Below are 26,669 nucleotides of genomic sequence, written 5' to 3'. Positions count from 1 at the left end.
GTAAAGAAAGGGGGGCTGAATCGGAGATATGGGCCAATTAACCATGTGGCCAGGCCGCAGTGGACTGTCTAACTTTGGGTGGGCACTTGGGCACATGGGGCCCACCATAAAAATTATTCAGGGTTGTCACAAAAGTAAGAACTACTCACATAATGACCCTGCTCTCATTCCCACCCCTTAGACTGAAATAAAGTGACAAAGAAGGTAGGTTTTTTATTTGTTCAAAGTTATGGGGTACATGAGAAATTTTGTGACATGTACATAACATGTAATAGTCCAGTCAGGGTACTCAGGGTGTGTGTCATCCAAGGACAGTACACTTTTGTTGAGTACAGTCACCCTAATCTGCCATCAAACACTGAATTTATGCCTTCTATCTTACTGTACGTTAGTACCCTTTAACTCACTTCTCTTCATCCTTCCCCATCCCCCTCCAACGCTTGGAGTCTGTTATCTATTTTTCTACTCACTACCTCCAGGTATTCAAAATTTTTATCTCCCGCCTATAAGTGAGAACACATAATATTTGTCTTTTTGTGCCTGGCTTATTTCACTTAACATAATGACTTCCAGTTCCATCCATGTTGCTGCAAATGACATGATTTCCTTCTCTTTATGACAGAATAGTATTGTGTTGTGTACACACACACCACATTTTCTCCATCCACTCATTCACTGACGGACACTTAGGTTGGTTCCATGTCCTTGCTGCTGTGAACAGTGCTGCAATAAGCGTGCGCGAGCAGGCGTCCCTATGACACATTGATTCCTTTTCCTGTGGGGAGGTACCCAGTAGTGACATTGCTGGATCAAATGATAATTCCATTTTTAGTTTTTTGAGAAATCTCCATTGTGCTTTCCATAGTGGCTGTACTACTTTACATTCCCTCCACCAGTGTATACGGGTTTCCTTTACAAGGAGGTAAATTGTGTAGGTAAATTAAGCGCATTGAAAATCCACTTATCAGTGACTGTGTGTGGGTGTGTCTGGTTTTAGATCATTAATGTGCAATAATAACCCGTGTGCAGGCCTCCTGACTTTGTGCTCTGGCCTGACATTTCATTTCCGAATGACCATTGGGAGCCCAAGAGGATCCAAGAGAGGGGAGCGCACAGGGGAGGAGGATCAGAGTGGGAGGAAGAAGTTTGGAGACTCTGGATGACTTTGGGGGGAGGCGGTTCTGTTTGGTTTTTGGGTTTTTTTTTACCAATAACTTTTGATGAATAAATGAGTCAAGCCAATCTAACTATTGCAGTTGTTATTGCTGTGGTTGATGACATCACAGACATCACAGACTTCTAAGCTCCTACCGAGCACCTCTCCAGACACGTGAGCAGATGCAAAATGGAGCCCTGGACTGGCCAGCCGGGTTTTGTATAGTCTAAGTCCATGACAAATTGGAGAGCAAATGACAGTCAGCCTTTCTGATCTTCATGGTAAGATGTCAGTTTTTCTATTTGCTCCTGAAGCACGTGACTCTTTTCCACCAGCTACATAACAATTTGGTTCTTGTCTTGAAGCACAAACTATTATCCCGCATCTGTCAGAGAGATTGATGCACGTGATATCTCCAAAAGTTTGTGTACTAAGGGATATACTAGAATGTCCAAGTTCTATTTGTGCTTTAAGTTGGGACTATAAGAATACACATCCTCAGGGGAATACTTTTCATAGTGACAACCAGTGTATGCCGAATGGCTATTACACCTCTAGCTAATTGACAGGAAATGATTTTTTAAAAAAAGCCATATGGAAAATGTTTCTCCATCTTGTGCAAAGGCAGGCATTTTTGGTACCCAAATTCAAGGCAAGAAAACAGAATCCCCCTGCAGAGATTCCAGAAAGCAACACAGCACTGCTGACACTTTGATTTTAGTGCAGTGAGACCCATGTCAGATTTCTCATCTCCAGAATATAAACCAATACATCTGCGGCTGGAGTCAGGCTCAGCAGTGGGATGGCGTGACCTCAAGGGCTCCAGGCTGCATGTCCCTTTCATGAGGGACATTCTTGTGCTTTGGACTCTCCAGAACCACAAGGTAAGGGTGTGGCCAGTGGGGGTCTGGGGAGGTGGGTGGTGCAAAGGGACAGTTCTGTGCATCATGTAGAATGTGCCCTAAGCCTGGGGAGTCCCCATGGAAGAGTCCCCAGAATCAGGGAAAGGAGGCGGGGTGAGATGCTGCACTTGTGGGAAGACAGAGGCTGCAGGGGGAGGGACCAGGGTGAGCTGTGAGCAGAGAGTGGGATCCAGGGGTGACCTAGAGAGACGGGCTGCCATGCTGGGGCCAGGGAAGAGAATCACCTGTTGTTCAGCTCACATTCCCCTTCCTCCTCCTCCTCCCCCCTCCTAGGCCCAAACCCTCCCTGCCCATCCCCCTCTGGCTCCCCCTCCATCTCAGGATGCCACACGGGGGTGCTATGGTCAGAAGGCCCAGGTCCCCCCATTTCTTACATTGAAATCCTAACCTGCAGTGTCATGGTAATATCAATAGAAGATGGGACCTTTAGGGAATGATTCGTTCCTAAGGGCAGAGCCCTCTTGAATGGGATGAGGGCCCACATAGAAGACCCCAGAGAGCTGCCTTCTAGCACGTGGGGACACAAAGAGAAAGGGCCATGGACGAATCAGGAAAGGGGTCCTCGTCAGACAGCGAGCCTGCTGGTGCCCCTTGGACCTGTCAGCCTCCGACCTGGGAGAGAATGAATTTCATTTGCTCATAAGCCCCCGGTTCATGGGTTTTGTCGCAGCAGCTGGAATAAGCTAGGACGGGGGTGACAGGGACTAGCACAATAGGCTCACGAGCACATTTTAATTTATTTTAAATAACTTTATTTGAGGTCAAAGAAGATATTTTAACATAAAATATTATGCTTTCTCTTTATGATAAATACAGGGTAAAATATGGGAAAGGGTACTGTACAGAAATAAATAGGGAAATTAAAATATTTATTCTGAATATTATCCATGTCAACTGTTATAGTTTTTTTTTTTTTCAGGTAGAAATGGTACTTTTTCTGAAACACTTTTAGTTTTTTCATAGTTCCAGCAGTACTTGGTATCTGCAAAAAGAAAAAAAAATCCAGTGAGAGTCTGTGAGGCCTGCTGGTGGCTGAGTCGGGAGGGGTGGCTGAGGGGGACGGACCCAGGGCCACACTGGGCTCCTGCAAGAGGCTGGGCTGAAGTGGACAGTGACAGCCACAGGGGAGAAGGAAACCTCCCTGAACTTAAGGTCACCCTGAGGGGCAGGATATAGGGACCCTGTCCCTGCCCAACCAGGACCTGGTTCTATCAGCCACTTTCTTCCCTTGTTTGCAGAAAAGTGATGGCTTTTCACGCCTCCTGGTGGGGGACACGCTCAGTGTCCCCCACCAGACTCAGAGACAGACACTGCAGGGGGAGGGGCCCTGGCAGAGTAACAGGCCCTCTTATAACCCCAGGTCCCAGACTTTCAGGGAGGGGGGGGCGGCTGTGGGAAGAGCCCGGCTGTGAGAGCCAGCAGGGACCTCGGACTCCTCCACGTCCCGTCCCCCTTGGACTGACGAGGAGAGCGTGGTGCCGAAGGGCTGAGACTCCACTAAAGCCACGTGACCTGTTGCTGACAACCCCGGAACTAGAACCCCGGCCTGAGGCCCTTTCCACACTGTTTGGAAGGAGGAGAGAAAGGGTCCAATGGAGAAATGAACAAGCCACTGCAGGCTGTGGGTCACGCTGGGTGGGACAGGGATCAGGATTTAGAAACAGCAAAAGTATTTTCCTAGAGAGGGTCGGCAAAGAAAGGAAGAAGGAGAGATTCCAAATGGAATTGCACAGAGAGAGCAGGGACGCTTGCCTGGACTTGTGGAGGTAGAAACGGGAAGGAAATGGACAGAGAGCAGATGTCTAAGGACCCCATGGTCTATGAGGATTGATGTCCCGCCCTGTGCAACTACTTCTGCACTGACGTCACTTTAGGGTCCCTTCAGTGTCCTTCAGCTAATGTCAGCTCAAATGAGTCCACAGTGCCTGGACACTGAGTCCCTGCAAACGCCACCCTCGTCACACAGCCCTGCACCTCTGGGGCTGAACACAAAGCTGACAAGGCCACTGCAGGTCTCCTGCCTGGGACCAGGTTCTAAGTTACTTTTTGCCATGAGCAATAAATGTGCTCACTTTTAACTGTTCTCATTCAGAGGTTGGAGGGAGTCACAGCAGAGGCTGCTCCTAGGGAGCTACAGGTCGCCAAGGATGGAAAAGAAGGAAAACTCTTGAGTCCTGGCAGGCGCATTCCAGGGACCTGGCTGGCCTTGCAAAGTCAATGATCAACTTGACCATCGAGACCAGACGGAGGTTACAGCGGCTGTTGGAGGGAACACACGTGGCAGAGAAAGAGCAGCGGGAGAGGAGCTGTCCGCTTGCACAGAGAGCAGCAGGAGTGTGTGTGTGTGAGACCGCAGGTGGGGTTACCTCTGCACCCACAGCTGCAGGCCTGAGAAACTGCACGTGACTCTCCACTTGCTGAACAGCAACTTTCTCTCGCTCATCCTCGGTTTCAGGGCACTCGGGCCAGCGAGCAGGGGAGAGACCGTCTGGGCCAGTGCGGGGAGTCTTGGCTGGGCTCCTGGGAATCCAAGAACTAGAAGACAGACCAGAGGGAAGGGCAGAGGCTCAGATGATACAAGTTACCAGGACAGGGGTCTGGGATTCGCATCCTGTGAGCACTGGGCACTTCCCAGGAGCCCTCCCCATGGGGCCAGCCTGGGGCTCCTGACCTCTCGTGACTCTCGTCTCATCCTGGGTACCTGGGGCTTGTCACCTCTCAGATGACGGCATGGCCTGACAGAGGAGGCCCAGGCCACAGGCTCCAGGAGGAGATAGAGGGCACAGAGAGCAAGGAGGGGCAGGACAGGATGTGGGGCCTGGGAGGGCTGTGTTAAGATAGTCTGAGCAAAGTGGGTCCTTCTGAGAAGGAAACTGAGGACATGGCCCTGCCATGCCTGCAGGTGATGAACTAGAGGGGCAGTCACAGGGGAGACTGATTTGGACAGTTTCTAAAAAAAGGTTGTGCTTTGCTTCAAAAAGAAGATTAAAGAAACGGAATAAAACCTGGATATGTGAGGAAATTGACCTGTGGGCCCAGGATCAACACTGTTAAAAAAAATCCATGTGAAATCACTATGTAAGTGATAAATCACCGAAAGATATAAGGACTAGACATGACATGGTCACAGCTTTCATTGAACAATTGGGCCCCAAAGTCCTCTCCACCCCTGCACGGTGACAGCAACCCCAACATCAGAGCCTCCTGCTCCCCTGTCCTGCCCACCTGGGAGGAGCAGCCACTGGTGCCCAGAGTCAGCGCTGGCTGCGAGGATCCAGGGGTCGCAGGGGAGGCTCCATGTGGCAAAGCCACAGCCACGACCCCACTGCTGGTCCAGCTGGAGCTGCAGACAGTCAGTCACCAGGGCGCTTGGCTGCAGCTGTGTGTTTGCAGCTTGCACCTGTGACACGCAGGGGCTCAAGTCTCCACTCCAAGGCCCTTGGGGACAGGCCTCCTGCGTGGGGGCTGAAAGGAGAAGAGGCTTCAGTGGGAACAATCCTAGTGCTCTCTCTGCTACATCCTCCCAGAACACCCATTTCTGATGTCCCTGTGGGTCAGTGAGACCACCCAGTGACTCTGGCAACACATTGAGTATATGAAGGAGATGTCACCAGTCAGGTGTGAGCCTGGGGAAGCAAAGATCCCAGGTGCCCAGGCTGGTGGAGACACGGCCAGGCACTGGGCAGATGGCAAAGCTCCCAGACCCACCTCCCCTCTGTTCAGAAAATTCTGCCCAAGCACCCGACAGGAACCAACGATGTCTCCAGGGTCAGCCTGCAGGGACATCACTCAGCCCAGGCAGAGGACTGAGCAGAGCGAGGCCACCTGGGACGCCAGTGAGACTGACCAGCTTTCTCACGGGAGGACTCACCCGCTCCATCCAGAACAGACTCGGCCTCAGGCTCGGCAGACAGGGAGGTGGCGCTTCTGATCAGCTCTCAGCAGTCAGACAGGTCAGCACCACCAGGAGGGAAACCCTACTCCGTCAGTGCCTGTGACAGCCCTGCAGTCCCTGCATCCTCCTGCAGCTCACTGGGCCCACTGGGGAGAGGAAGAACCAAAGATGAAGGCAGGAGGGGTGAGACCCCTGAGCACCCCGCGGGGCCTGATGGGAAGCACAAGGGGGCGTTCAATGGCGTGTGGCCTCCCTTCGCAAAGGAGGCAGGACACCCCCTCCTCGGCCTTGGGCACAGCTCGGCTGCCTTGGCCATGGGGGCGAGAAACAGAGACAGAGAGACAGAGAGAAAGAGAGAAAGAGACAGAGACCACATGGCAGTGCAAAGTGCACTGACAAGATGAGGAGCTAAGGAGGAAGAGACCCCAGATGCCCTGTCAGGTGCAGGCAGGACCCACAGCACACAGGCACCCATAACCTTGGGTCAACCCTGGGGACAGATGACGGTGAATTTCACATGCAGCAGTGCAGGGAACACGGGGCCTGAGGCCCTATAGACTCTCTGAGATCTTGTGTGTTCTAGGTCTGCTGTTCCAAACTTGTGCCATGGGGAGACTGTTTGCGAGGACATTCCTGTCAATGACCCAAGGCCACAGTGTGGACAGCAGACAGGCACACCCTGCTGGTCTCAGCCTCACGCAGTAGACCACGTGATCTATCCAAGACACCCTGAGACTGGTCAGTTCCCTTGGTCAGACTCACGCTACTAGGGCCACGAAGGAGACGGACCATGGGGGAGGTGACACCCTTGCTGCAAGGCTCTGCCACCTCCGGGGCAGTGAAGGCATCAGTACAACCAGTGGGCTGGGTTTGCCTCGAGCGTGAAATCTTGGTGACTTTGGCCTCACATTCTGTCCTTAGACACCACCCTGCCCTGGCATGTCGTACTCTTGCTTCTAGCCCCTGATAATTCATTGTCACCTGGAGGCCAGTGATTCTAGATCTTCTTCGTCTTCCTCCTCTTCATAGTTCTCTGCAAACAAATTGAGAAATGTCCAGACATTAAATAGTGCCATTCCTACCGTGACACACGCTGGGCCCATCTGTGCCTGGAGACAGATGACCCGTGTGACCTCGGACACCCTTAGAGAGCTGTGCCCATCTCGTCTGCAGACGTTGATGAAGTAGGGAGGGACCACGTGTTGATCCATCTTGTAAAATGCCCCCAACATGGCGGATCGTTGTCATGGTGAGCTCTGAACTTACTGGGAAAAGTTATATTTCGGTCTCAAGGTCACAGGACACTTGCACGGGTTTTTTCTGGATTTCTCCAGCTATGTGTCCCGTCTCTCTTGATATCAAGGACAACTCCACATGTGGCCATGACAGGTGTATTTCCTCTGGTATTCCGACACACCCTGGGCAAGGAGCAGTTGAATTAGAGTGGACAGAGAGATTGTGCCTGGAATCCAGGAAGTACGGTACCATTTGCACAGACACAGGCAAGACACCAACCTACTGGGACAGTCACTGGTGCTTTTGTAACAATTATCAGACCCTGCAGGACAGGTCCCAAGTCCCAACATGAAAGAACGGGCTCGTGCAGACCCCTGCCGTGCATGGCCATCAGCGGTGGCTGAGAGTCGGTGACAGTTTCTGCAGTCTCCCCACTCTGCCTAGCTCTGTGGTGCCCACTGTGACCTTGTCGTTGTGTCTCCTGGGTAAGTGTTTGGCCTGGGATTTGGGAGTCACCTGGCTGCCTGACACCCCTGACGTCTGTGCCTAACGCTCAGGCGGCCACCCTCATCCACATCAGTGTGTTTCCAGAGTCTGCTGGCATCTCTCTACCTGGTGACAGGTGCGGGGCACAGAGAACGTGGAGGCTCCCTGGGAGGACACTGGGACTCATCTACTTTATACCAGACACACTCACCAGCTGGACCCGGGCAGGCGCAGTCATCTCCTGCATCGGGCAGCAGGGCAGCGGGAAGGGCAGCGGGACTCAGAGAGGTCCTGGCCACTGGAGAGGGTGACACGCTGCTCATGCAGTGAGGTCTGCTGGGTGGGATTCACCTCCTCCTCCTCCCCACTGAGCCTGGGGGTGCACAGGAGAGTAGGTTAAGCTGAGAGAGATCGGGCACCGCGGCATCCCCGGCTGGTCCTGATCAGGGGACACAGGCAGAGGTCCCAGAGGCGGCGAGGCCACCCCTGAAACAGGAAGACAGCCCTCCTCGGACTGCGGCTCAGGGCGGCTGCCGTGGGGTCTGAGGTAGTGGCAGGCGCTCAGTGCACCGGCCACAGGGCACAGTGATGAGAACAGACACCGCCCTCCCCTGCACGGGGCAATCAGGACACGCAGCGCAGCGACCCGCAGCACTTGCCGCAGCTGCTGTGCGTTTGAGTCCCGCTCTCCCTGCCCAGCTGCAGGGAATAGACGCACCTGAGGCAGCGTGGCCTTTAGGAGATCTCGGGCCTTCTAGGCCTTGTTCTCTCAGTACTGGGAAATGATGTGACATTTTTCTTTTTCTTTCTTGTCTCCGTATACTACCTGCTGTGGAATCCCTGCCAACAACCTAAGGCCACCCTTGCAGAGAGAAGCTGCGCCTGTCCTCCTGGTCACCTCCCATGGGAGAGGGAGGTGGTCACCCTGAGTGCAGGGACACCTGAGACTGCTTAGCTCACCTCGGGTCACAGGACTCCAGCTTATTAAACTGGAGAAATTGGTGGGAAGTAGAAACCAGTGTAAGAACCACCAGGTCGACAGACGCATCTTGCCAGGCAGGCCGGGTGAGGGGATCTAGGCTGCACCCTCTGCTGCTCCCTGGAGCGAGATCTCCAGGGGGTGCTGTGGCGCTCATGGCTCATGACTGTCACACTCACCCAGTCTCCATGGGCTCTTGTCCTTCCTGTGTGTTGCTGTCACCTCGAGTTGCTGCAAATACAGTCAGACAGGACCAGTCACCACAGGTACTTGCCTCATGGTCAACACAAACCCAGGGGCCTGTGTAATGCATGGAGGAAAGTACTGCTGGTGTGAGATCAGTTTTCCCTGGAGAATATTCCAGAAGGCCTCAGGCTATGTCTTCTGAGAAGCGGCTAGGCTTCCTGTTCTGAGTCCCTGGGCAGACTGTCCCTGAATTGGTCCATTAGTGTCACACTGTCCTCTGTCCTGTGTCTGGGCAAACAATGAAACATATTTTCCCAGTGAACAGGAAGAGCTTGCCTAGTGGCTCTAGACATGTGGCTACAAGATGCCGTCTTTAGTCCATCAGCTGCTGTGGTTGCTATGGGTACAGATGGGATGATCCACTGAGATCAGATGGTGGGTGCAATCTCCATACCCTCAAATAGGAAAGATCTTTGCTGCTACTTAGAGAACAGGATACTTTTCATTCAAGGATACGGAGGGTGTCAAGGGCCCTGCCCTGTTTTCAGGGATAATTCCAGACTCATTCAAGAGGTGTTTGTATTCTGGTGGATAGACGGCCATTTATCAAGGACAGGTCAACATAGAGAAGAGAGAGACCGTGGTCTAGAGTTGAGGAGTCAACACTATCTCCAAAGACATAGGCAAGAATATCCACCCAGTCAGACAGTCACTAATGCTCAGAGTACGCTGTTCGGATCAGCATTTAGAAAGGACATTGCAGGAGACAACAGACATCCCATCTGCAAAGAATGGACTCCTGCAGACACCTGTGTGCACATGCGTCAGTGGTGGCTGTGGTTTGTCACAATTTCTTCAGTCTCCCTACTCTGTGAGCCCTGTGTTCACCACCCTGAACCTGCCATGGAGCCCAGCAGGCACGGAGCCTACCCACAGGACAATGTGGAGTCGTTCCCTTATAACAGAGCACTCACTAGCTGCATCCAGTGCCCTGGAGACTCCCTGCTCATCAAACAGGATGGCACCGGTGCAGGGAGGCTGGTCGGTGTCACACAGGTCACGGTGACTGGCAGAAGTCAGGTGGCCTTCACCCAACTGGCTCTGCAGGACTCCATTCACCTTCTCCTCCTGCTCCACACTGCTCAACCTCGTGGGATAAAGAATAGGACCAAACCAAGAGGGACTGGACACCAGATCCAAGGCGGTGCTGATGACAGGCATGAAGGACTGGCCACAGAGTGCAAGGGGCTTTCATTTTGAAGAGAAAGAAAGCTATCCTGTTATGATAAAGGAAGAATGTGGGAGCCTCGAGGGCAGGAGTGAGAGAGGAGCAAGTGCTCTGTGCACTGGCCACTTAAGGAGATGGTGAGGAAAGGGACACTGTCCCCTTGGTACCGTGTTGGCAGGCAGCACACACAGAGAACCACGCAGTGGCTCAGCCTCCTGCGTGGACCATGTTGACTGTTCCCGCAGCAGCACAGTGGGCACAGGCTCCTGACAGTGTAGGTCAGGAGCTCTTGTGCCTTCTAGGACCCTGTCTAGCAATATGGTGACATGGTGCAAATATTTCAGTCTGCTCATATCCCCTGCTACGGAGTCACTTCCAACATTTGAAGGCCAACCACACAGAAAGCAGATGGGCATCTCATACTGAGTTCAGCCATGGGAGGGAGAACAGGTAGAATCTGTGATTGTAGAAATCCTTAAGACTGACTTTTTCTCCTAGTTAATGGGAAATGCCTTGAAGACAGTGAACAACCTTGTTAATGGAAGGAATTTTTCACTGGTTGTGAGAATGTCATCAAAGAACAAACAGTTTTCACACACCTTTGCTGTGAAATTTGTGGCTACTTTGACACCTTGACCAGTGCAACTGGGCCCTCCCATATTTTACCCACCCTCCTCCAGGCCGTGCTTGCTCATTGCTACCTGGGGGCTGGTGGTTCTTCTTCCTTCTCCTCCTCCTGATCTTCGTGGTTTTCTGCATAGAAATTCAGAAATGTCCAGTCAGACATTGAGTAGCTCCACACTACCCCTACAAACACCAGCAGATATCTCTACATGTGGACCGTTTCTATGGTAAGAAAACCTAAGGCATAATTGACCAATTGCTGGAGTATGAGTCTGCAGAAATTTGAGAAATAAAACAATAGGCAGTTGCAGTCACAGAAGTGCCCAAACCCTCAGAAGTGTACTCCTACTGAGCATCACACTGGAAGGTCTAATTGTTTCAATAAGACAAAGAAAGGAAATAAAAGCTAATGTCTATATTAAAAAATCCCAAAGAATTAGCAATGAGGGCACCAACAAAATGCTTCTGGAATGAATAAGCCATTGGTAGCAAGGTTGCAGGATACAGAGCTAATATATGCAATCAATTGATGAGTTAAATATCAGCAATGAAGAGCTGGAATTTCAAATTAATACACAATGCGATTTAAGGTAGCTCAAAAAAGACATTCTTAAGTATGAAGCTAATTACATATGTATAAGGTCCACTGAGGAGTGGGGAACCTTGGGGCCACATGTGTCTTTCCAGATCCTTGAGTGTGGCCTTTTGACTGAATGCAATTTTACAGAACAAATCCTTGGGATTGGTCACCTAGATTTGGGTCCTTGGACACAACACACAAAAGCAAAACCCATGAAAAAAGAATTGATAAGTTCAAGGCCATGGTGCATCAGGAGGAAGGACAGAGTGGGGACATTGGGACCTCCACCCTGAGTATTCTGTCCTCTGCTCCCGCTGGCCAGCCCTGATCCTGTCGTGGCCATAAATGTGACGTGCAAACCAGGACAGCTGGGTGAAGAGCCACATTGTGAGTGGAGTGTCTTGCGAGCTGGCACCTGGGAGCAGCTCAGAGTCCTGAGGGCCTGTGGCCACTCACCTGGGCTGAGCGTGCGGGCAAGGTGCTCTGCCAGCCTGCGCCCCTCTGCCAGGTGCTCACGGAGGTCTTGGCCCTGGCAGCTGTCAGGATTGTCCTGGAGGAGGATGGCCTGCAGGTGCTGCTTGAGGAGAAATGAGCCATCTCTCCCCTCTCACAACACCTGCCTCAATCGGGTCAGCTCTCGGGCCTGCTGGTCAATGAGCCTGTTGGCTTCCCTATGGTGGGAACAAAAGCAAATATGAAAAGGCACAGTTGACAATAGAGTATATGCACAGTAGCAGACAGTTCTGTGAAGGTGTCCCCAGGAAGCCTTCCAAGTGCAATTCTAGCACGTATTTGGTGACCTGCTTGTGGCAAAGAGAGAGAAGAATGTGCAGGGAAAGCCTCCCGTGCATCACAGAGTGTCCCTGTGAGATCCTTGATGCTCCCTTCCTGTTTCCTTCTGTAGAGGAGCCAGGTGTCTTCCTGAATCGGCTTCACAACGGTGTCCCTCAGTCCCTCACTGTGGCCAAGGCCTTTTCCATGTGAAGACACACCCAGCACGTTCTGCTGTGACTGGACACGCAGCCACAGGAAGCAATGTGCCAGCTCCAGCTGGGGCCAGTTGAAAGCATGAAAGACAGAGGATAACCAGGCCAAGGGGACAATGTTCTTTGGGTAACAGTCTCAGAAGCCACATTCAGTCAGGGTGAGTGTGATTCAGAGTGAATGGGACGATGACTGCACAACACTGTAAAGTTTTAATTGTATGTCTGTGACGGGCCCAAGTGCAGTGTTGTCACAGGGATATATCGCACAGTGTGGAGTCGGGGCTTTTAGTGTTTCCATCACCTGAATGCGCAGTGTGACTACACTCAATGCTGCTGAGTTGTCACTGTCCTTTGGTTACCTTTATGTTACGTGACTTTCACCCTAACAACTTCTTGTTTGGAAGGAGAAAACCTGGCTCTGAGTCACAGTTGTGGGCCAGAATACATCCTTAATTTTGTTTTCATCTTGTTTTATTAATATCTGTGAAAAACATGCCGGCCTCGTGCATTCCTGCCATTGCCCTGGCAAGGTGGGCTCTTAGATGTCCCAGCTGAGCTGCCCACATCAGAGACTCACACGTCCCCCTGTCTGCCCCACACACAGCAGCCTTACCTGAGCTTGTCCTCCAGGGTCGGCATCTCTGCCCACTCCTCCTCCCAGAAGTCCAGCCTCACCCCCAGCACGGACTCCAGGACATCCCTGAACTTGCCACACTCTGAGAAAGATACACACGCTGGCCTCAGTGGGAAGCTGTGGCCACTGCCCACAGGGGAGGTGGCAGGGTCCCTCCAAGGGACCAAAGTGTCCGCAGTCCCAGGTCTTATGTGGGGATTTCTACACCTTTAATTCTCACCCTCCCGTCTCCATGGCATTGAGAATTCCTATTGCAAGATGAGGAAGGAGAAGCTGAAAGGCACATAAAGGTACTTGGCAAAAATCGAATTGGGATTTAGGACAGTCAGAGTTCTCTCCCCCAAGGTCTGACTCTGATCACGGGCCTCGTGACCAAGCTGCAGCCTGTGACGGAAATCACTGAACTGGGCACGATGCAGTGACACCTGCACAGCTAGGAAGGCCCCGAGGACCCCACGATTTGTGGGTCCCTCGTGCTGGGAATGCAAAGAGTGCACCAGCCTCTCACAGGTGGAAATCGCATCCGGATGCGCCTGTGGGAAACATCAGGCGTTAGACCACGAGGACCCGAGAGAAAATTCCCACACGCTAGTGAGGCTCGGGTCACACTGGAAGTGAGAGACCTGCGAGCTCACAGTGGCTCCTCTTGTCAGGCTCTGCTGTAAAAGCGACACAGGAATTAATGAATGTATCATTGCAACTCCAATTAATAGGTGATACAATAGCACCATGTAAACAGAGGAGGAAACTGAGGCACACCATAGACAAACAACTTGCATTGGTGCCCGGAGACATTCCCAGGGTCCCTGCTGTACACGTGGTCTTCAGCCTTCTTCCATGTTCTTCCTCTTCACAGTATTTCACATGCTTATGTTATGATTAGATGGAAAGGTGTTAATAAAACACAGTTTGTCCTTTCCCAGAACTCATCTCTTCACCTCCATAACAGGCTTCAATTTTTAATCTTCTCTTTAATTCCTTTTGATTAAAAATAATCCTCTGATTTATTGGAAAATAATTTGGAGGAAAAGGATGCAAGCTCAGCCTCAGAGTTGCGAGGTTCCTTCCAATCCTGCTGCTGTGCGCGTGCCCTGCTCCCAGGACCCCTCAGTCGCTCAGGCTTCTCTTTCTGGGCAGGACAAGGGCTGGCAGTGGCCAGGCGCACTGGGGTGGGGGAGGGGGCCCATCCCACACACTGCTTTGCTTGTCACAGGGGCTGCTGCTGTCCTCCTCGTCCCTTGTTCACACGTGGGCCAACATCTGCTAGATCAGGCCATCATGGTCCACCTGCACCTGCTGGCTGTCCTGTGTCCCTGAAGGTTCCCCAGCTCAGGGGACACACAGGGGTGGGAAAGTGTCCCTGACATAACCAGAAGCACCATCTACCTTCCAGCTAAGTTTCAAATGACTGTCTTAGACTCAAAGTAGAACTGGTGTCCCAGGATGCAGAGCTTCTCTCCCACCAGGGTCAGCCCCCTGGACAGGGTCACTAAGGATTGTCACAACTGCCATTAGGAGCACACTCCTCTGGAAGCTCCTCTGAAGCAGGGGCTGTGTCCATCCCAACCTTCCCCAGGGGGCAGCTCAGTGCTTTCCTGTTGGGCCTCACCACAATTGAACGGAAGCTCATCAGTCCCAGAAATTACAACCACAGTGACGTTATGTGACTGCAGGATTTTGTGCAGTACACAGGCTCCTAAGAAAAACAGGTGTAGCTTGTGCCCAAATCACAGGCACTTCCTTGGAAGCTGCAGAAATAAATAACTGACATTTTACCTCATGCCCCACCCTACTCCTCACCTGGAATCATGGCCAAACTCTGTGTGCCTCAGTTTCTCCATCCTCAGAAAAACAGGGTTAAAATACCCCCTTTTCCCTTCTTGGGAATATAGCAGGATGAAATTTATTTTGATAAAGGGAAGAGAAGCACCAAGTCTAGAAACTTTATTTCCTCAGAGAGAATACACACAACCATCTGTCACTGAACATGGTGAACCTACAGAACTTACTGTATTTCTGCAGCTGGTTGGCCAGGGAGAAAGCAGTTGATTCGGAAATGTTCAGTTTCTCCCTGAGGTCCAGAACCTGCTGTTTAGCCTCCACCAGCTGGGAGCGCAGTTCCCTGTTTTGTTCCCAGATGTCCATCTGTGCCCTCTGCCTGGACAGAGAGCAGAGGGACCCTGCCATGCTGGCCGCTGTGGCAGGAGAGGCACAGCCTGGGACTGGGGAGAAGAAACCCAAACACACGGTGGGTGAACAACAAATCAAATCCAATAGGTTTCATCAGGACTGAGGGAGGACCAACACTGGACTTCTTCACTTACTATTGGAAAAACGTGATCCACACCCCACAGCACTCAACAGTCCTTCACTTTGTAGTCAATCAGGCTCAGGACACCGGAGCTCAGAGCTGAAGTCACTGACTATAGCTCAGAGCCCAAGAAAAGTGAGCCAGTGGAGCTCAGCAAGCCACGTAACGGTCTTCGGTCGCCATAACAGAATTCTGTGCGGGTGCACGGAATGTTAGGAGCCCTGCCCCCCAGGTGCCTGGGCCATGTCGATGCATAAGCCAGGTGGTCTGGCCTAAAGGGGACACCACTGATGGGGACACCCCCTGAGCAGCCATGCTCCAGAGTGGTGTAGACACGTGCTCATGCCACAGACCCCTTCATTTCTCAGTAAATCTCAGCACGTTTCCTCTTGTCCATTCCCATGTCTGTATGGAAATATCTAGGTAGGAACAGTTTCCCCCCCAGTTTTATTTCCTTCATGGTTGTGTAGTCACCCAACCATTTCTTTACCATGAAAACAGATCTTATGACTTTTCCTAAATTAAATAACGTCAAACTTTTGCGATGTAAAAATGTAAATCTCTCGTGACTTTCTTCTCTGCATCTTCTCCCATCCCTCCAAATCCATTAGAAAGTATAGAACAAAATTCTGTCCTGTCTGAGTGTCCCTGCTGCATTCCAGGGTTACGTTGGCTTCAGTCGTCTCACAGGGGGCTGTGTCTCTCCTTGTACCTGCGTCACGTGTGACCTCCCACCACCTATGTCCTCCCGTGTGGGGGGTGCTTTGGGTTGTTACTTCCTCTCACTGAACATTAAACTTCATATTTGCTGCTAATGGATTTCTTTCTACTCCCTTGTGTTCCCTTTCCCAGCCATCAGTGATTAAACTAGTTCATGTGCAGGTGCTTGAATACATGACGTGACCATCTCTATTGAAAAGACTTGTCAACCTCATGGCAGGTTTTACATTTTTGGTCATTTCATTCACATGCTGCACAGGACAAGGATCCAGAGCACCTTTATGAAACCTTGTTCTGTAGCTCTGTGTGTTGACCTGAAACGGTTGAGCTGTGGTTGTGTTCCACTAACTGAACATGGGAAGGTCAAGGTCATGACTCTGGCTGGGGTGATGAGCCTCCATGGTGCCCACATGCAATGTGGTTTAGGGACACAGCAGGTGAGGCTGAGCTGAGAGGGACAGGCAGGCAGGGGAGAGGGACCCCTGCGCCACCTCCTCACATTCTTGGCTTCCAGTCCCACCCAGGTCTGGTGAGCCTGACACCTGGGAGACGCCCTGTGGCCCAGGTCTCTGCAGTTCACCTGCTGGACCTGCCTGAGTTGAGGGAGGAACTCATGTCATCGTGGGCCCCGAGCGTTCATGTCAGAGTGAAGGAAGGAGGACTGCTCGGCCACGTTTGACAGTGTCTCCCTCCACCCTAAAACACCCCCACACTACACTGTGGATGATGTCAGTTATGAGATGTATGTTAAGCCCCAGTGGCCACTGGGTCCCCATTTCAACCAAACACAGTTTTTGAAAAGATAATATTTCTGTTTCTCTAAGCAGCTCACTCACAGCTCCACAGCAGGCAGCCAGTTCATGTGCTGTATTGTGGCCACTGTGCTAAGTTCCATCTGCTTCCTGCTGTGTCATCCCCAGGGGACCCATGTCATTCCTTGGCCGTAGAAGCAGAGCCATTTTCCCAGCTTATTTGCTGCATTAAAGACCTTCTGATCTGGTGTACAGGGCCACCATTTGGGGCAAGTGGAGAGTGTTTTTGCTCCTGAAGTCACCAGGTGCTGCGAGATGCAGTCAGGTGTCTCCCACCACAGGACACTGGACCCGGCTCATCCGTGTGTTCCCCAAAGCGTCACTTTCTGAGCAGGTTCTTGACCTTTGTAGAGACCCGTTGCCCAAGCAGACATCGTGCAAGGATTTCCAGTCCGTCACTGCGCTGCTTCTCTTCTTGCTGCTGCAATCTAGACATGATCTGTGACGTACACACATGGAGAGGACCCATGCTGAGGATGTGTGACACTACTGTGACACAGGAACCTGGGACACTCTCTGCAGGATGTTCTCCACATGGTGTGGGCATGAATCAGGAGGAGGGGCATAAAGCCCGGGGCTGTCCCTGCTCCGCATGATCCTCTTCCTCATCAGCAGGGGGGCAAGGGGGTGAGCTGTTGATTCCCCACCTACACACACCCCTGGCTGAATTCAGAGCAGACAACTCTCAGCTCCTTTCAGTGGGGACCGGAGCTCCTGTCCTCTGCCCCCCAGTGTGACGAGCACAGGACACTACCCACAGGGATCAGGAACTGCCCTCGCTGAGCTCAACTGACTTAGCTCAGCGTCCCTAGGTGAGCACAGATGTCGGATTTTTCAGACAGGGACAGGGTGGACAGACAGTGAAACAAGGGTGTGGGACATTTCTGTGTCTCTGAGCACAAGAGTCACGATGTTCCCCGAGCCTGTGAATGCAGAAAGCCAGTCCAGCCCCAGTCCCTGTGTGTTCCCTGCAAACACGGAAACAGCTTTATTCCCTCCACACTCGTTCTTTACTGCGAGATCTGAGAGTAAATTACGAGCTACTGAAATTCTAAAAATAGAGTCATCGTTTAATTAATTTTGATGTGATGGGAGATTAGGAAGGTGTGGAAACATGTAATTATCCACAAGAACAGGGACCAGCGTCACCTTTCTGGCAGACATGGACTTGAGGGTCCCACTAAACTGGCCTCATGGTGTCTCCAGGTGGCCATGACGGAGTCAGCAGCTCCCCCTGGAGACCTTGGCTCTGTTGACCTTGACACGACCTGGAGGCAGATGCTGGTGGTGTCCTGGGAGGTCAGGAGTGTTGTCACCCAGGGCCCACCAGCTGCTGGAAACAAACAGAAGGGGGACCAGGACAGCCACTGAGGTCACCCCCACACCCCATGGGACCCTCCCTCACCGTGACCACACTTGCCACGATGCACGGCCTGGCGGCCTGAGAGCTCCGTGGATGCTGGGACACGGTTTCACCAACTCCGTGTTCACGGTTCCCACTCAGGCCCGGCACCAGGGGGCTCCCCGCAGTGGTCGTCAGTGACTGAATAAAAGTGGTTTCTGACTCCAGCACCCCGTCTACACTCCTTCCCTGAGTGTTCTGTGAGAGACACCCTCCTTCCTGCCAGGGAGCTGCACGTCTCCTTCTGTAGAGAGACCCCTGCCCTACAGTATCAGAACTCAGGGACAGTCCCCTGTGGGGGTCTGGTGACACCGGGACTGCTCTCAGGAATTCCCTTCCTGTTCACTGCGTCATGGGGATGACGTGTCTGTGACCTCTCCGCCCGTTCCCTGGGCTGCCACCAGACCTTTCTCAACTGAAAGGCACAGAGAATAGCCAAGTGTCACTACTTCATGTGCAAGGGTCCCCTGTCCCTGGGTCACTGGCCTAGAGCAGCATGTCCACCCTTCTCCTGCTCAGCCCACCCTGACCTGGAGGGCGTCCACTGCCAGGGCAGCCCCAAGGACGAGGCTGCTGGAGCTGGGCAGGGTCTCACGGTCACTTCTTCCTCCTCTTGAGGTTGGTGCTTCCCTCAGTGTGAACCAGCTCTGAGTCCAGCCTGTGGGTGTCCTTGGCCAGGTGCCTAGGACCCCAGTGCCCTGAGCTCCTCTCCCATCCCCACTGCTCTGTCCAGGCTGGCCCTGGAGGGTTTGGGTGATGACAGGCATCTCTCAGTGACTCCTGATCTCTAAACCCAATTTGTCCTCATTCTCACCCCGTGTGTGTCCACCTGCACCACCGTTCCCATGTCCTTGTTTCGGTCATTCTCATCCCCCAACCTGCCCGCTCCCCTTCCTCCATCTGCTCCCTCAGTTCTGAGTTCTCAGGGTGTGGCCTCAGCTCAGGGCCCTGCAGGAGATAGTCACAGTAGGGACCAAGGTCAGGTCTCCACTGCGGGTCGCAGGGCACCTTTACCACAGCTCTGCCCACAGAGACTCAGAGCAAACCCTGCAGGAAGGTCCCTGGGAGAGGTGCAGTTGGAACCTTCACTTCCTGATGGGGAAACTGAGGCCCAGAAGGACTAAGAGATTCTCCCCAGCTCCCTCACCCCTTGCTGGCAGCAGGGCCACCTCACAAGCCTGGGCCTCAGCTTCCCTGTCCAAAGCACCGAGCTCTACCACCAGGAACTCACATCTCTGTTTCTGGGATTTGGGATCCAACATGGCTATTTCCACTGTTAAAACATCTCAGATGTCTCCATCCTGGGACATATCTTTTATCACAGTTCTATAGTTCTTAGCCCTATATTTTGTTCTTTAAGAAGAGGGTCTTGCTGTGTCGTCCAGGCTGGCGTGCAGGGCCATGAACACAGCTCACGGCAGCCCCAGACTCCTGGGCTCAAGGGATCCTCCTGCATCAGCTTCCTGAGTAGCTATGACAACGGGTGCCCACCAGTACCCAGAGCTCATTTATTATTATTATTGTTAATATTATTTGTAGAAATGCTGTGGTATTATGTTGCCCAGGCTGGTCTTGAACTCTTGGCCTCAAGTGATCTATCTCCTAGACCTCCCAAAGTGCTGAAATTACAGGCTGGATCCACTATGCCTGATCCAGTTCTATTATTTATACTCAGTTTTCAATCAATGACTGGTCTCAGGTGACAAAGAAACACAAAGGATAAATTATATGTAACAGAATCACAAAAGAAGTATATTAGGTGATTATCTATAATCTCTTCAGTAGGAAGATGATCTTCAGCAGACCAGGGACTCTGTCCGCCCTGGTGATGACAGGTCTCCAGTGTCCCCACAAGCACCTGCTACGGTAAACAGTCAGTACTAATCAAGTGAATCATTCCCCGTCACTAAGAGTCATTCACTTTTACCAAAGACCTCTCATCCCAACCACCGTCCCAGCCAAATTCCATCCTGGGTCAGTGCGGAAGCAACAGCAGCACAGCCTCGGCTCAGCAGATCTGAGATTCAAATGCAGCTTCTCGCAGGCCAGGGATGCTTCAAAGGAGAATTTCTCTACCCTCTTTGAGGCTATAATCCTCATGTGGAAAATAGGGCAGCAGTCACCACTAGGGTTTGGGATGGTTAAATAGAATAACATGAATCTGAAAGGCATCCCGGACTTTACTAGACACAGAGCTAAAGAACATGCATGTGAGTCACTGGGACACTTGTTAAAACATCTCTGGAGATAAGGCCCAGGAATCTATTTCAGAGAAATATCCCTAGAGATTCTCACGTAAGAAAAAAGGCCACCATTAAATGCACATCCTGGGAAAAGGTCCCCAGAACTCTGATAGCCACAGGAACAACTCAGCTAGAGCAGACCACGTCCCATGTCCATGGTGGCCTTCCTTTGGGAACTGTCCCCTTTTCCACATAAGGTGTCCCACCTGGTAGGGGACACAAGTGGGAACCCCACTTCCCCAGCCTGGCTTTTAGCTCCTCCATTCTCCTTTAGGTTTCTCCCTCTGATTTAATTGCTGGGGAACCTCAGCTCTCATGTGGGTCATTGTTTTAGAAACATCCCTCTGATTTTCTCCCCCTTGGAGATAGCCCGGGCAGAGATTGGTTCTGGTTCTCTGCAGTCCTGGACTTTCCCTTAAACCATCCAGGTGAGGTGAAAGCAGTCGGGACTGGCAGAAGTCAGCTCAGCACAGAGGACCCCGAGGATCCTGAGACCACGAGGGCAGCCCCCACGGGAGACAGTGGGAACCATGCCATGGTCAGTGTGAGACCAATTTGGGTGGGAAGCATGTCCCAAGCCATTAAGGGAAGGTGCTGTCGTGAGGATGAAGAGGAAGAAGCAATGAGTGTGAGAAGAAAGAGAAAAGTAATGATTCCAATGAAGATGAAATATGTGCAGAGCCAAGAGCCCAGAGGCAAAGCCCCACGTCACAGAGGATTCATCCAGGCTTTGACCTCAATCAAGCACTCACGCAACTATTGATGCTGTTTAATTATAGCCGTCCTAGTGGTGTGGACTGGGGTCTCATTGTTGGGTTCTTCCACGTTTCCCTTATATCTAACGCTGTTGACCGTCTACCATGTGCTTCTTTGCAATTCATGTATCTTGTTTGGAGAAATGTCTATATAATTCCTTTGCCCATTTTAGTTGGATGTTTGTGTTTCTGTACTTGAATTATAAGAGTTCATTATATTTTCTGGGTATAAAATCCTTAATAGGTTTATCATTTGCCAGTATTTTCTGCTATCCCATGAGCTGTCTTTACAATCTCTTGTGAGTGTCTTTTGAGACAGGAAAGTTTTTAATTTTGTTGGCGCCCCATTTATCTGTTTTTTTCTTTCTTCTTTTACTGCTAAAGCTTTTGGTGACATGTTTACAAAACTGTCAAATCCAAGGTCATAAAGATTTCCCCCTACATTTTCTTCTAAGACCTTTAGTTTTAGTTCTTAAATTTAATTATTTTATCCATATTCAGTTAATTTTTAATATTTTGTTTGGTTAAGATCCACCTTGACTCATTGATTGATAATTTTACATGTCTACATGTGTAAAGAGATCTTCCAGTCAGTGGGATAAACTTATATTTGTTTCTTCTACGAAGTTTTCATTATTTCCAAATGATTTAAAGCATAATAGCAAGTAAACATTTTTAAAAAAATTCTCTAAGACAGTAGAAGTCATTCTGAATGCTAACCTGTAAAAAAAGTATTGAAGTGGAACAATGGCACTGTCATAAGCAGTCCCACACTGCCCTCTGGTGGCTGCATGTGAAAATGGCAAGAAGCCGAGGGGCTCCCTGGTTCTGCTGGCAAAAGGGGAAGACACTCAAACTTAGATACCCCCATGTGTTCTGTGTCACCTTCCTGAGAGCTCACACTGTGTCAGACTCTCGTCATCGCCGCCTGGATTCCCCAGTGTCCTCCCGACTGGGACCCAGATGCTGCCACCTCCACACTGTCAGTCCCTCACTGGGCTCAGCCCCCACAGTCCTCTCACCACGTCCTGCTCTGCCTCCAAGACCTTCCTCTCCACGGCCCACGACACGATGCACGTCACGCCCCCCACCTTGTGGTCCTGCTCACTGTGGCCCAACATTCTCACCCAACCTCACTTCCCCCCAAATTGTCCTTGTGCAGATCGCCCCCTGGGGTCAGGCTGTCCCCCCCAGCCCTGCACCAGGGACCTTCCAGCATCCAGGTCTTTGTGCACAGGCTCCTCCCTCGGCCTGGTGGCCCCCATAGTGACTGAAGGCACAGTTTGCCACCGCGAACCGTCACTCCAGTGGGACACTCACTAAGAGCTGGTGAGAGTTCCTGCTGGGCTCCTGGGGAAACATCTCCCCCCGACACGCCTGTCTGCGGAAGGAACTGTGAAGCCCAGGGACGAGCGTCGCACACTCGGCAGGACTGAAGGGCACTGAGGCAGGAATCTCCCCCAGGACCCAGCACGTCACCTGGTCCCTTCTCTACTGTCCCTGGAGGTGAACTCACTCCCTCCCCACCTGCCTTTCCCTCCCTGCACGGTCGTGGTGGTCTGGAACCTTCCTGGGAATGTGGCCAACTCCTGACGCCCTGAAGGCTCCTTCACGTTTTTACTTATTTAGCCTCATGATTGTCACAAAGCTCATCTCCCCTCGGCTCCCTTAGGTCATTCAAATATTTGAGCTGGGCGTCACCACACTATGGTGTCGAATGTCAAGGGTGATCATTGTCAGGTTTCTCCTGTGTCCAGCCATGTGGCCCTCACGGATTCCGGACCCTCCTCCATAGACTGTTAGACAGGTGTCCCTAACCCACCCTTGCCCCGGGGAGTCTTGTCCTCCCGCGGGGACGTTCCATTTGCACCACTGCAAACGCAGACCGAGGGGCTGTCCACGCAGCCTGGTCTTGCTGGTGGCCCTGAGCTGCGTGGACCCCCTTCCCGCCCTCCCCTGAATGGCTGCAGAGCCAGGTCTCCCCAGCCTGGTCCCACAGGGGACGGTTACAGCACGGCTGGGCATGTGGCACGTTCCTGCTGCTGCCCGGAGCCTCCTCCCTCCGGGTGGAGCCTGCGCAACCCACGCTGCGGAGACGGAGACGCTGTCCCAGCACAGGGCGAGGGACAGCGTCCGTCACACTCCCGACTTCCGTGCCTGGTGTTGCACGGCTACGTGGAGAAAATCCTTGCTAAAACATCCACGTGTCATTTAGGTGACATTCGTGCTGTGTCTGCCGGGGCTCTCCCTGCAGGGGGAGGGTGGGCGGGGCAGACCGCCTGTGCCACCGCTGCCAGGCCCGGCTGGGCACTGCACACACACACACGGTTCACACTATCGCAGGGAGGCCACGCAGGAGGTGGCCTTCTGTGATTGTGACCCCACTGCAGAGGAGAACTGGCCTCTCCTGGCCCGTGATTAGTGATGCCTGGCAGGGCCGTCCCCTCCCACACTCAGCTCCCTTCTGAGACCTGTGTCTGAGCATCTCCCGTCCTCCTCACGGGAGCCCAGGCCTGGCGGGGTGGTTGTGCCACTGAGCCTGGAGCTTTCCAAGGGCCCCAGGACAGCCAAGGTGAGAGCAGAGACCCTGGGGACAGGGCGGGAGAGACAAGGACCTTGGAGCCCCTGGTTGATTGCCAATGGGTCTCATGGAGCTGCAGCTCCACCTGCAGAGTGGAGGCCCCGCCCAGGACATGCAGGGGACATGAGATGCCACTCACAGGGGAGACTCGGGCAGACCCTGCTGTGCACATGCTGCAGGGGCTGGGACCTGCCTGTGCATCTGCAGCCTGCACAGGGCAGTGGGGGCTGGGCTGGCAGAGACACGGCCAGGTGCTGGGAAGACGGCAAAGCTCTCAGACCCACTTCCCCTCTGTGCAGGAAATTCTGCCCAAGCACCTGACGGGAACCAACAGGGTCTCCTGAGTCAGCCTGCAGGGACATTGTTCAGCCCAGGCAGAGGACTGAGCACAGTGAGGCCACCTGGGATGCCAGTGAGACTGACCAGCTTCATCACGGGAGGACTCACCTGCTCCATCCAGAACAGACTGGACCTCAGGCTCGGCAGACAGGGAGGTGGCGCTTCTGATCGGCTCTCGGCAGTCAGACAGGTCAGCACCACCAGGAGGGAAACCCTGCTCCGTCAGTGCCTGTGACAGCCCTGCAGTCCCTGCATCCTCCTGCAGCTCACTGGGCCCACTGGGGAGAGGAAGAACCAAAGATGAAGGCAGGAGGGGTGAGACCCCTGAGCACCCCGTGGGGCCTGATGGGAAGCACAAGGGGGGGTCCAATGGCATGTGGCCTCCCTTCGCAAAGGAGGCAGGACACCCCCTCCTCTGCTTTGGGCACAGCTCGGCTGCCTTGGCCATGGGGGTGACAGACAGAGACAAAGACAGAGAGAGAGACAGAGGTCACAGGGCAGTGCAAAGTGCACTGACAAGTGAGGAGCTGAGGAGGAAGAGACCCCCCCAGACGCCCTGTCAGGTGCAGGCAGGACACACAGCACACAGGGACCCATAACCCTGGGTGACCCCACGGCCCCAGGCAGCTCTTCAATGGATCCTGCAACATGTTTGCTGAATGTGCAGCAGTTTTTCTGAAATGTCTGCAAAGGTAGGTTTATATCTGGGGCATCGTGTGCCTAGTTGCTGTGCCTTCTTGACATGAACTTTCTTTTGTCGAGTTACGTTCCTTCCTGTGGAGAACCTGCCAGCAGGCTGGGCCGCAATGAAGACGGCAGGGACGCCTCCTCCCTGATATTTTTTTTTTTTTTTTTTTGAGGCAGAGTCTCGCTCTGTTGCCCGGGCTAGAGTACCGTGACGTCAGCCTAGCTCACAGCGACCTCAAACTCCTGGGACTACAGGTATGCGCCATCATGCCCTGCTAATCTTTTTTTCTCTATATTTTTAGTTGTTCAGCTAATTTCTATTTTTTTTTTTTTAGTAGAGACGGGGTCTCGCTCTTCCTCAGGCCGGTCTCGAACTCCTGAGCTCAAATGATCCTCCCGCCTTGGCCTCCCAGAGTGCTGGGATTACAGGCATGAGCCACCACGCCTGGCCCCTGTTGAGCTTTAATCAGTCATTTTTTACTCGCATTACTCAAAAATGCCTTAACTGATATCCTGGCCCCTAGCCTTATCCTCCCTTCAATCTGTCCTCAACATAACCACCTGCTACATGACTGATGTCAAGTCACAACCTGACCACGTCACTCGCCAGCTGACCCCACCCCGCCACTGAAGTGATTCTCAGTCTTGGCCGAGCATTAGAATCACACAAGAGAACATGTAAAAAGCCTGATGCTTAAACCATACTTCAGCCCAGTGAAGTTGGCGTCCCTAGAGGTGGGGCCTGGGATTACAGTTTCCCATGCATCCCAGCGACTCTAGCACCCAGCCAGCACTGAGAATCCGTAACCTACAGGAAAAAGTTCCAGATCCTCGATTAGGGCCACTGGCTGGCTCCTGCCTTTCTTCAACCTTCTCTCCTGCCACTCCCTCCCCCTCACTCCCTTGCTGGCTCACTCTTACTTATACTTTGAAAGTTTGAGCTCAGCCATCACCTCCTCCTGGAGGCCCCCCGAGACACTGGGTGGGGCAGGCCCCGCTTCTCTGTTATGCCAGGGACCTGTGCATCTCTCAATCGCTGCATCAGCCTCACAGGATTATCATTATCTTTTGATTGTCTCCCTTGAAAGATGGTTTCTTGAGGGCAAGAATTGTGATTAATTTTTGTATCCTAGCACTTGGCAAAGAATAGGCACTCAGATATTTGAATGATTAAAAAGTGAATACCCAAATATGTTCGGTAATATTTAAATAAAAACTCTAGTAAGGGACAACTACATAGTATTTCATCAGTTATTAGAGTTATTTCAAGTTATTTTTACCAAAGCAACAAATATAACAACGAGGCATGTTACAATCGAGGCATGCTCAGTTAGCTTCAGAAATAAAATGACTCCTGACTGCACAGCTCCATGACGCCCCATCTGCAACTGCCAACATTCCAGGATGCGCTCATCATGCCGTTACATGTGGCCCAGGCCCAACAGAACCGGCATGTTGCTGACAGAGAGTGGACAAAGGCCTGTTCCTCCTCCTTTAAGCGAAGGAGCCCAGGGAGACTGTGGCTCTAAGAGCAAACACTGGCTGAAACCTTGACTGCCCCCCCCAGTCGAGCTGGTCTCCCGTCCCTTTCATCGCTGTGGAAACCATCCTGGCCAGAGGGCGGCTTTCACCGCAGCCACGGGATGTGACCTGCAAACCCGTAAGTGGCGGTTTTAGGTTGGCAGGTGCAGAGAGAATATTCTTTGACCAAATTGCTCCTGAAAATATTAAAAGGTGATATTACTGAGCTAGAGAGTAAAAACACGCAGATGAAAAGTTTATTAATGGAAAGGCTTTTACCTTATTCAATTTTGTTAAGTATTTTTCTTGCACACTGTACAAAAGCCTCTTCCACATTCTCTCATCAGCGTACTTGTCTCCAAAAACATCAGCTCTGAAATTGATA

At 52.2% G+C, this 26,669-nt stretch overlaps 2 protein-coding genes and 2 long non-coding RNA genes across 13 annotated transcripts; all 4 read right to left on the bottom strand.

Moving 5' to 3' along the window:
- Positions 1–3,023: 3,023 nt before the first annotated feature.
- LOC123621579 (neuroblastoma breakpoint family member 4-like) lies at positions 3,024–8,067 on the bottom strand. 6 transcript variants are annotated; one of them, XR_006729186.1, is made up of 8 exons: positions 7,908–8,067; positions 7,241–7,392; positions 6,956–7,007; positions 5,951–6,120; positions 5,305–5,533; positions 4,446–4,614; positions 4,152–4,338; positions 3,047–3,061 (listed from the first exon to the last, which is right to left on the bottom strand). XR_006729186.1 is itself a non-coding variant. In XM_045527420.1 (7 exons), exons 4-7 carry the CDS (start codon positions 5,957–5,959, stop codon positions 4,203–4,205), a joined length of 543 nt encoding a protein of 180 aa, XP_045383376.1. In that variant the 5' UTR covers positions 5,960–6,120; positions 6,956–7,007; positions 7,241–7,392; positions 7,908–8,067; the 3' UTR covers positions 3,449–4,202. The 6 variants fall into 6 exon arrangements, 4 of the variants coding, with proteins under 4 accessions (XP_045383379.1, XP_045383376.1, XP_045383378.1 ...); XM_045527420.1 differs by lacking the exon at positions 3,047–3,061 and having other exon boundaries at positions 3,449–4,338; XR_006729187.1 differs by lacking the exon at positions 3,047–3,061 and having other exon boundaries at positions 3,449–4,614; positions 5,305–5,544.
- Positions 8,068–8,854: 787 nt separating this feature from the next.
- Positions 8,855–12,286, bottom strand: LOC123621634. Its single transcript, XR_006729210.1, has 3 exons — positions 11,750–12,286; positions 10,791–10,842; positions 8,855–10,138 (listed from the first exon to the last, which is right to left on the bottom strand). It is a non-coding gene; the product is annotated as an uncharacterized LOC123621634 (long non-coding RNA).
- A 290-nt stretch (positions 12,287–12,576) lies between these two features.
- On the bottom strand, positions 12,577–15,385 carry LOC123621924 (putative neuroblastoma breakpoint family member 5). The gene is made up of 3 exons (XM_045528004.1): positions 14,923–15,385; positions 12,893–12,995; positions 12,577–12,580 (listed from the first exon to the last, which is right to left on the bottom strand). Exons 1-3 carry the CDS (start codon positions 15,098–15,100, stop codon positions 12,577–12,579), a joined length of 285 nt encoding a protein of 94 aa, XP_045383960.1. The 5' UTR covers positions 15,101–15,385.
- A 2,420-nt stretch (positions 15,386–17,805) lies between these two features.
- On the bottom strand, positions 17,806–26,654 carry LOC123621632. 5 transcript variants are annotated; one of them, XR_006729207.1, is made up of 4 exons: positions 26,564–26,654; positions 24,185–24,354; positions 18,973–20,019; positions 17,806–18,086 (listed from the first exon to the last, which is right to left on the bottom strand). It is a non-coding gene; the product is annotated as an uncharacterized LOC123621632 (long non-coding RNA). The 5 variants fall into 5 exon arrangements; XR_006729203.1 differs by lacking the exon at positions 17,806–18,086 and adding an exon at positions 18,097–18,573; XR_006729206.1 differs by lacking the exon at positions 17,806–18,086 and adding an exon at positions 18,097–18,299.
- Positions 26,655–26,669: the final 15 nt, after the last annotated feature.

The sequence above is a fragment of the Lemur catta genome, chromosome 16 (assembly GCF_020740605.2).
Source record: "Lemur catta isolate mLemCat1 chromosome 16, mLemCat1.pri, whole genome shotgun sequence".
Classification (NCBI taxonomy): Eukaryota; Metazoa; Chordata; class Mammalia; order Primates; family Lemuridae; genus Lemur; species Lemur catta.
Note: the sequence above shows the minus strand (reverse complement) of the source record. Positions and strands in the feature narration are given on the sequence as shown.

What these genes read in the sequence shown, in the direction of transcription:
- LOC123621924 (XM_045528004.1), bottom strand. Translation starts at nt 15,100, where the DNA reads ATGGCAGGGTCCCTCTGCTCTCTGTCCAGGCAGAGGGCACAGATGGAC. An exon ending in CAACCAGCTGCAGAAATACA is followed by an intron (nt 12,996 to 14,922) that starts GTAAGTTCTGTA and finishes TATCTTTCTCAG; the next exon opens with AGTGTGGCAAGTTCAGGGAT.
- LOC123621579 (XM_045527420.1), bottom strand. An exon ending in CCAGTGGCTGCTCCTCCCAG is followed by an intron (nt 4,615 to 5,304) that starts GTGGGCAGGACA and finishes TCTGTCTTCTAG; the next exon opens with TTCTTGGATTCCCAGGAGCC. An exon ending in CTGCAGCTGTGGGTGCAGAG is followed by an intron (nt 4,339 to 4,445) that starts GTAACCCCACCT and finishes TCCCTCCAACAG; the next exon opens with CCGCTGTAACCTCCGTCTGG.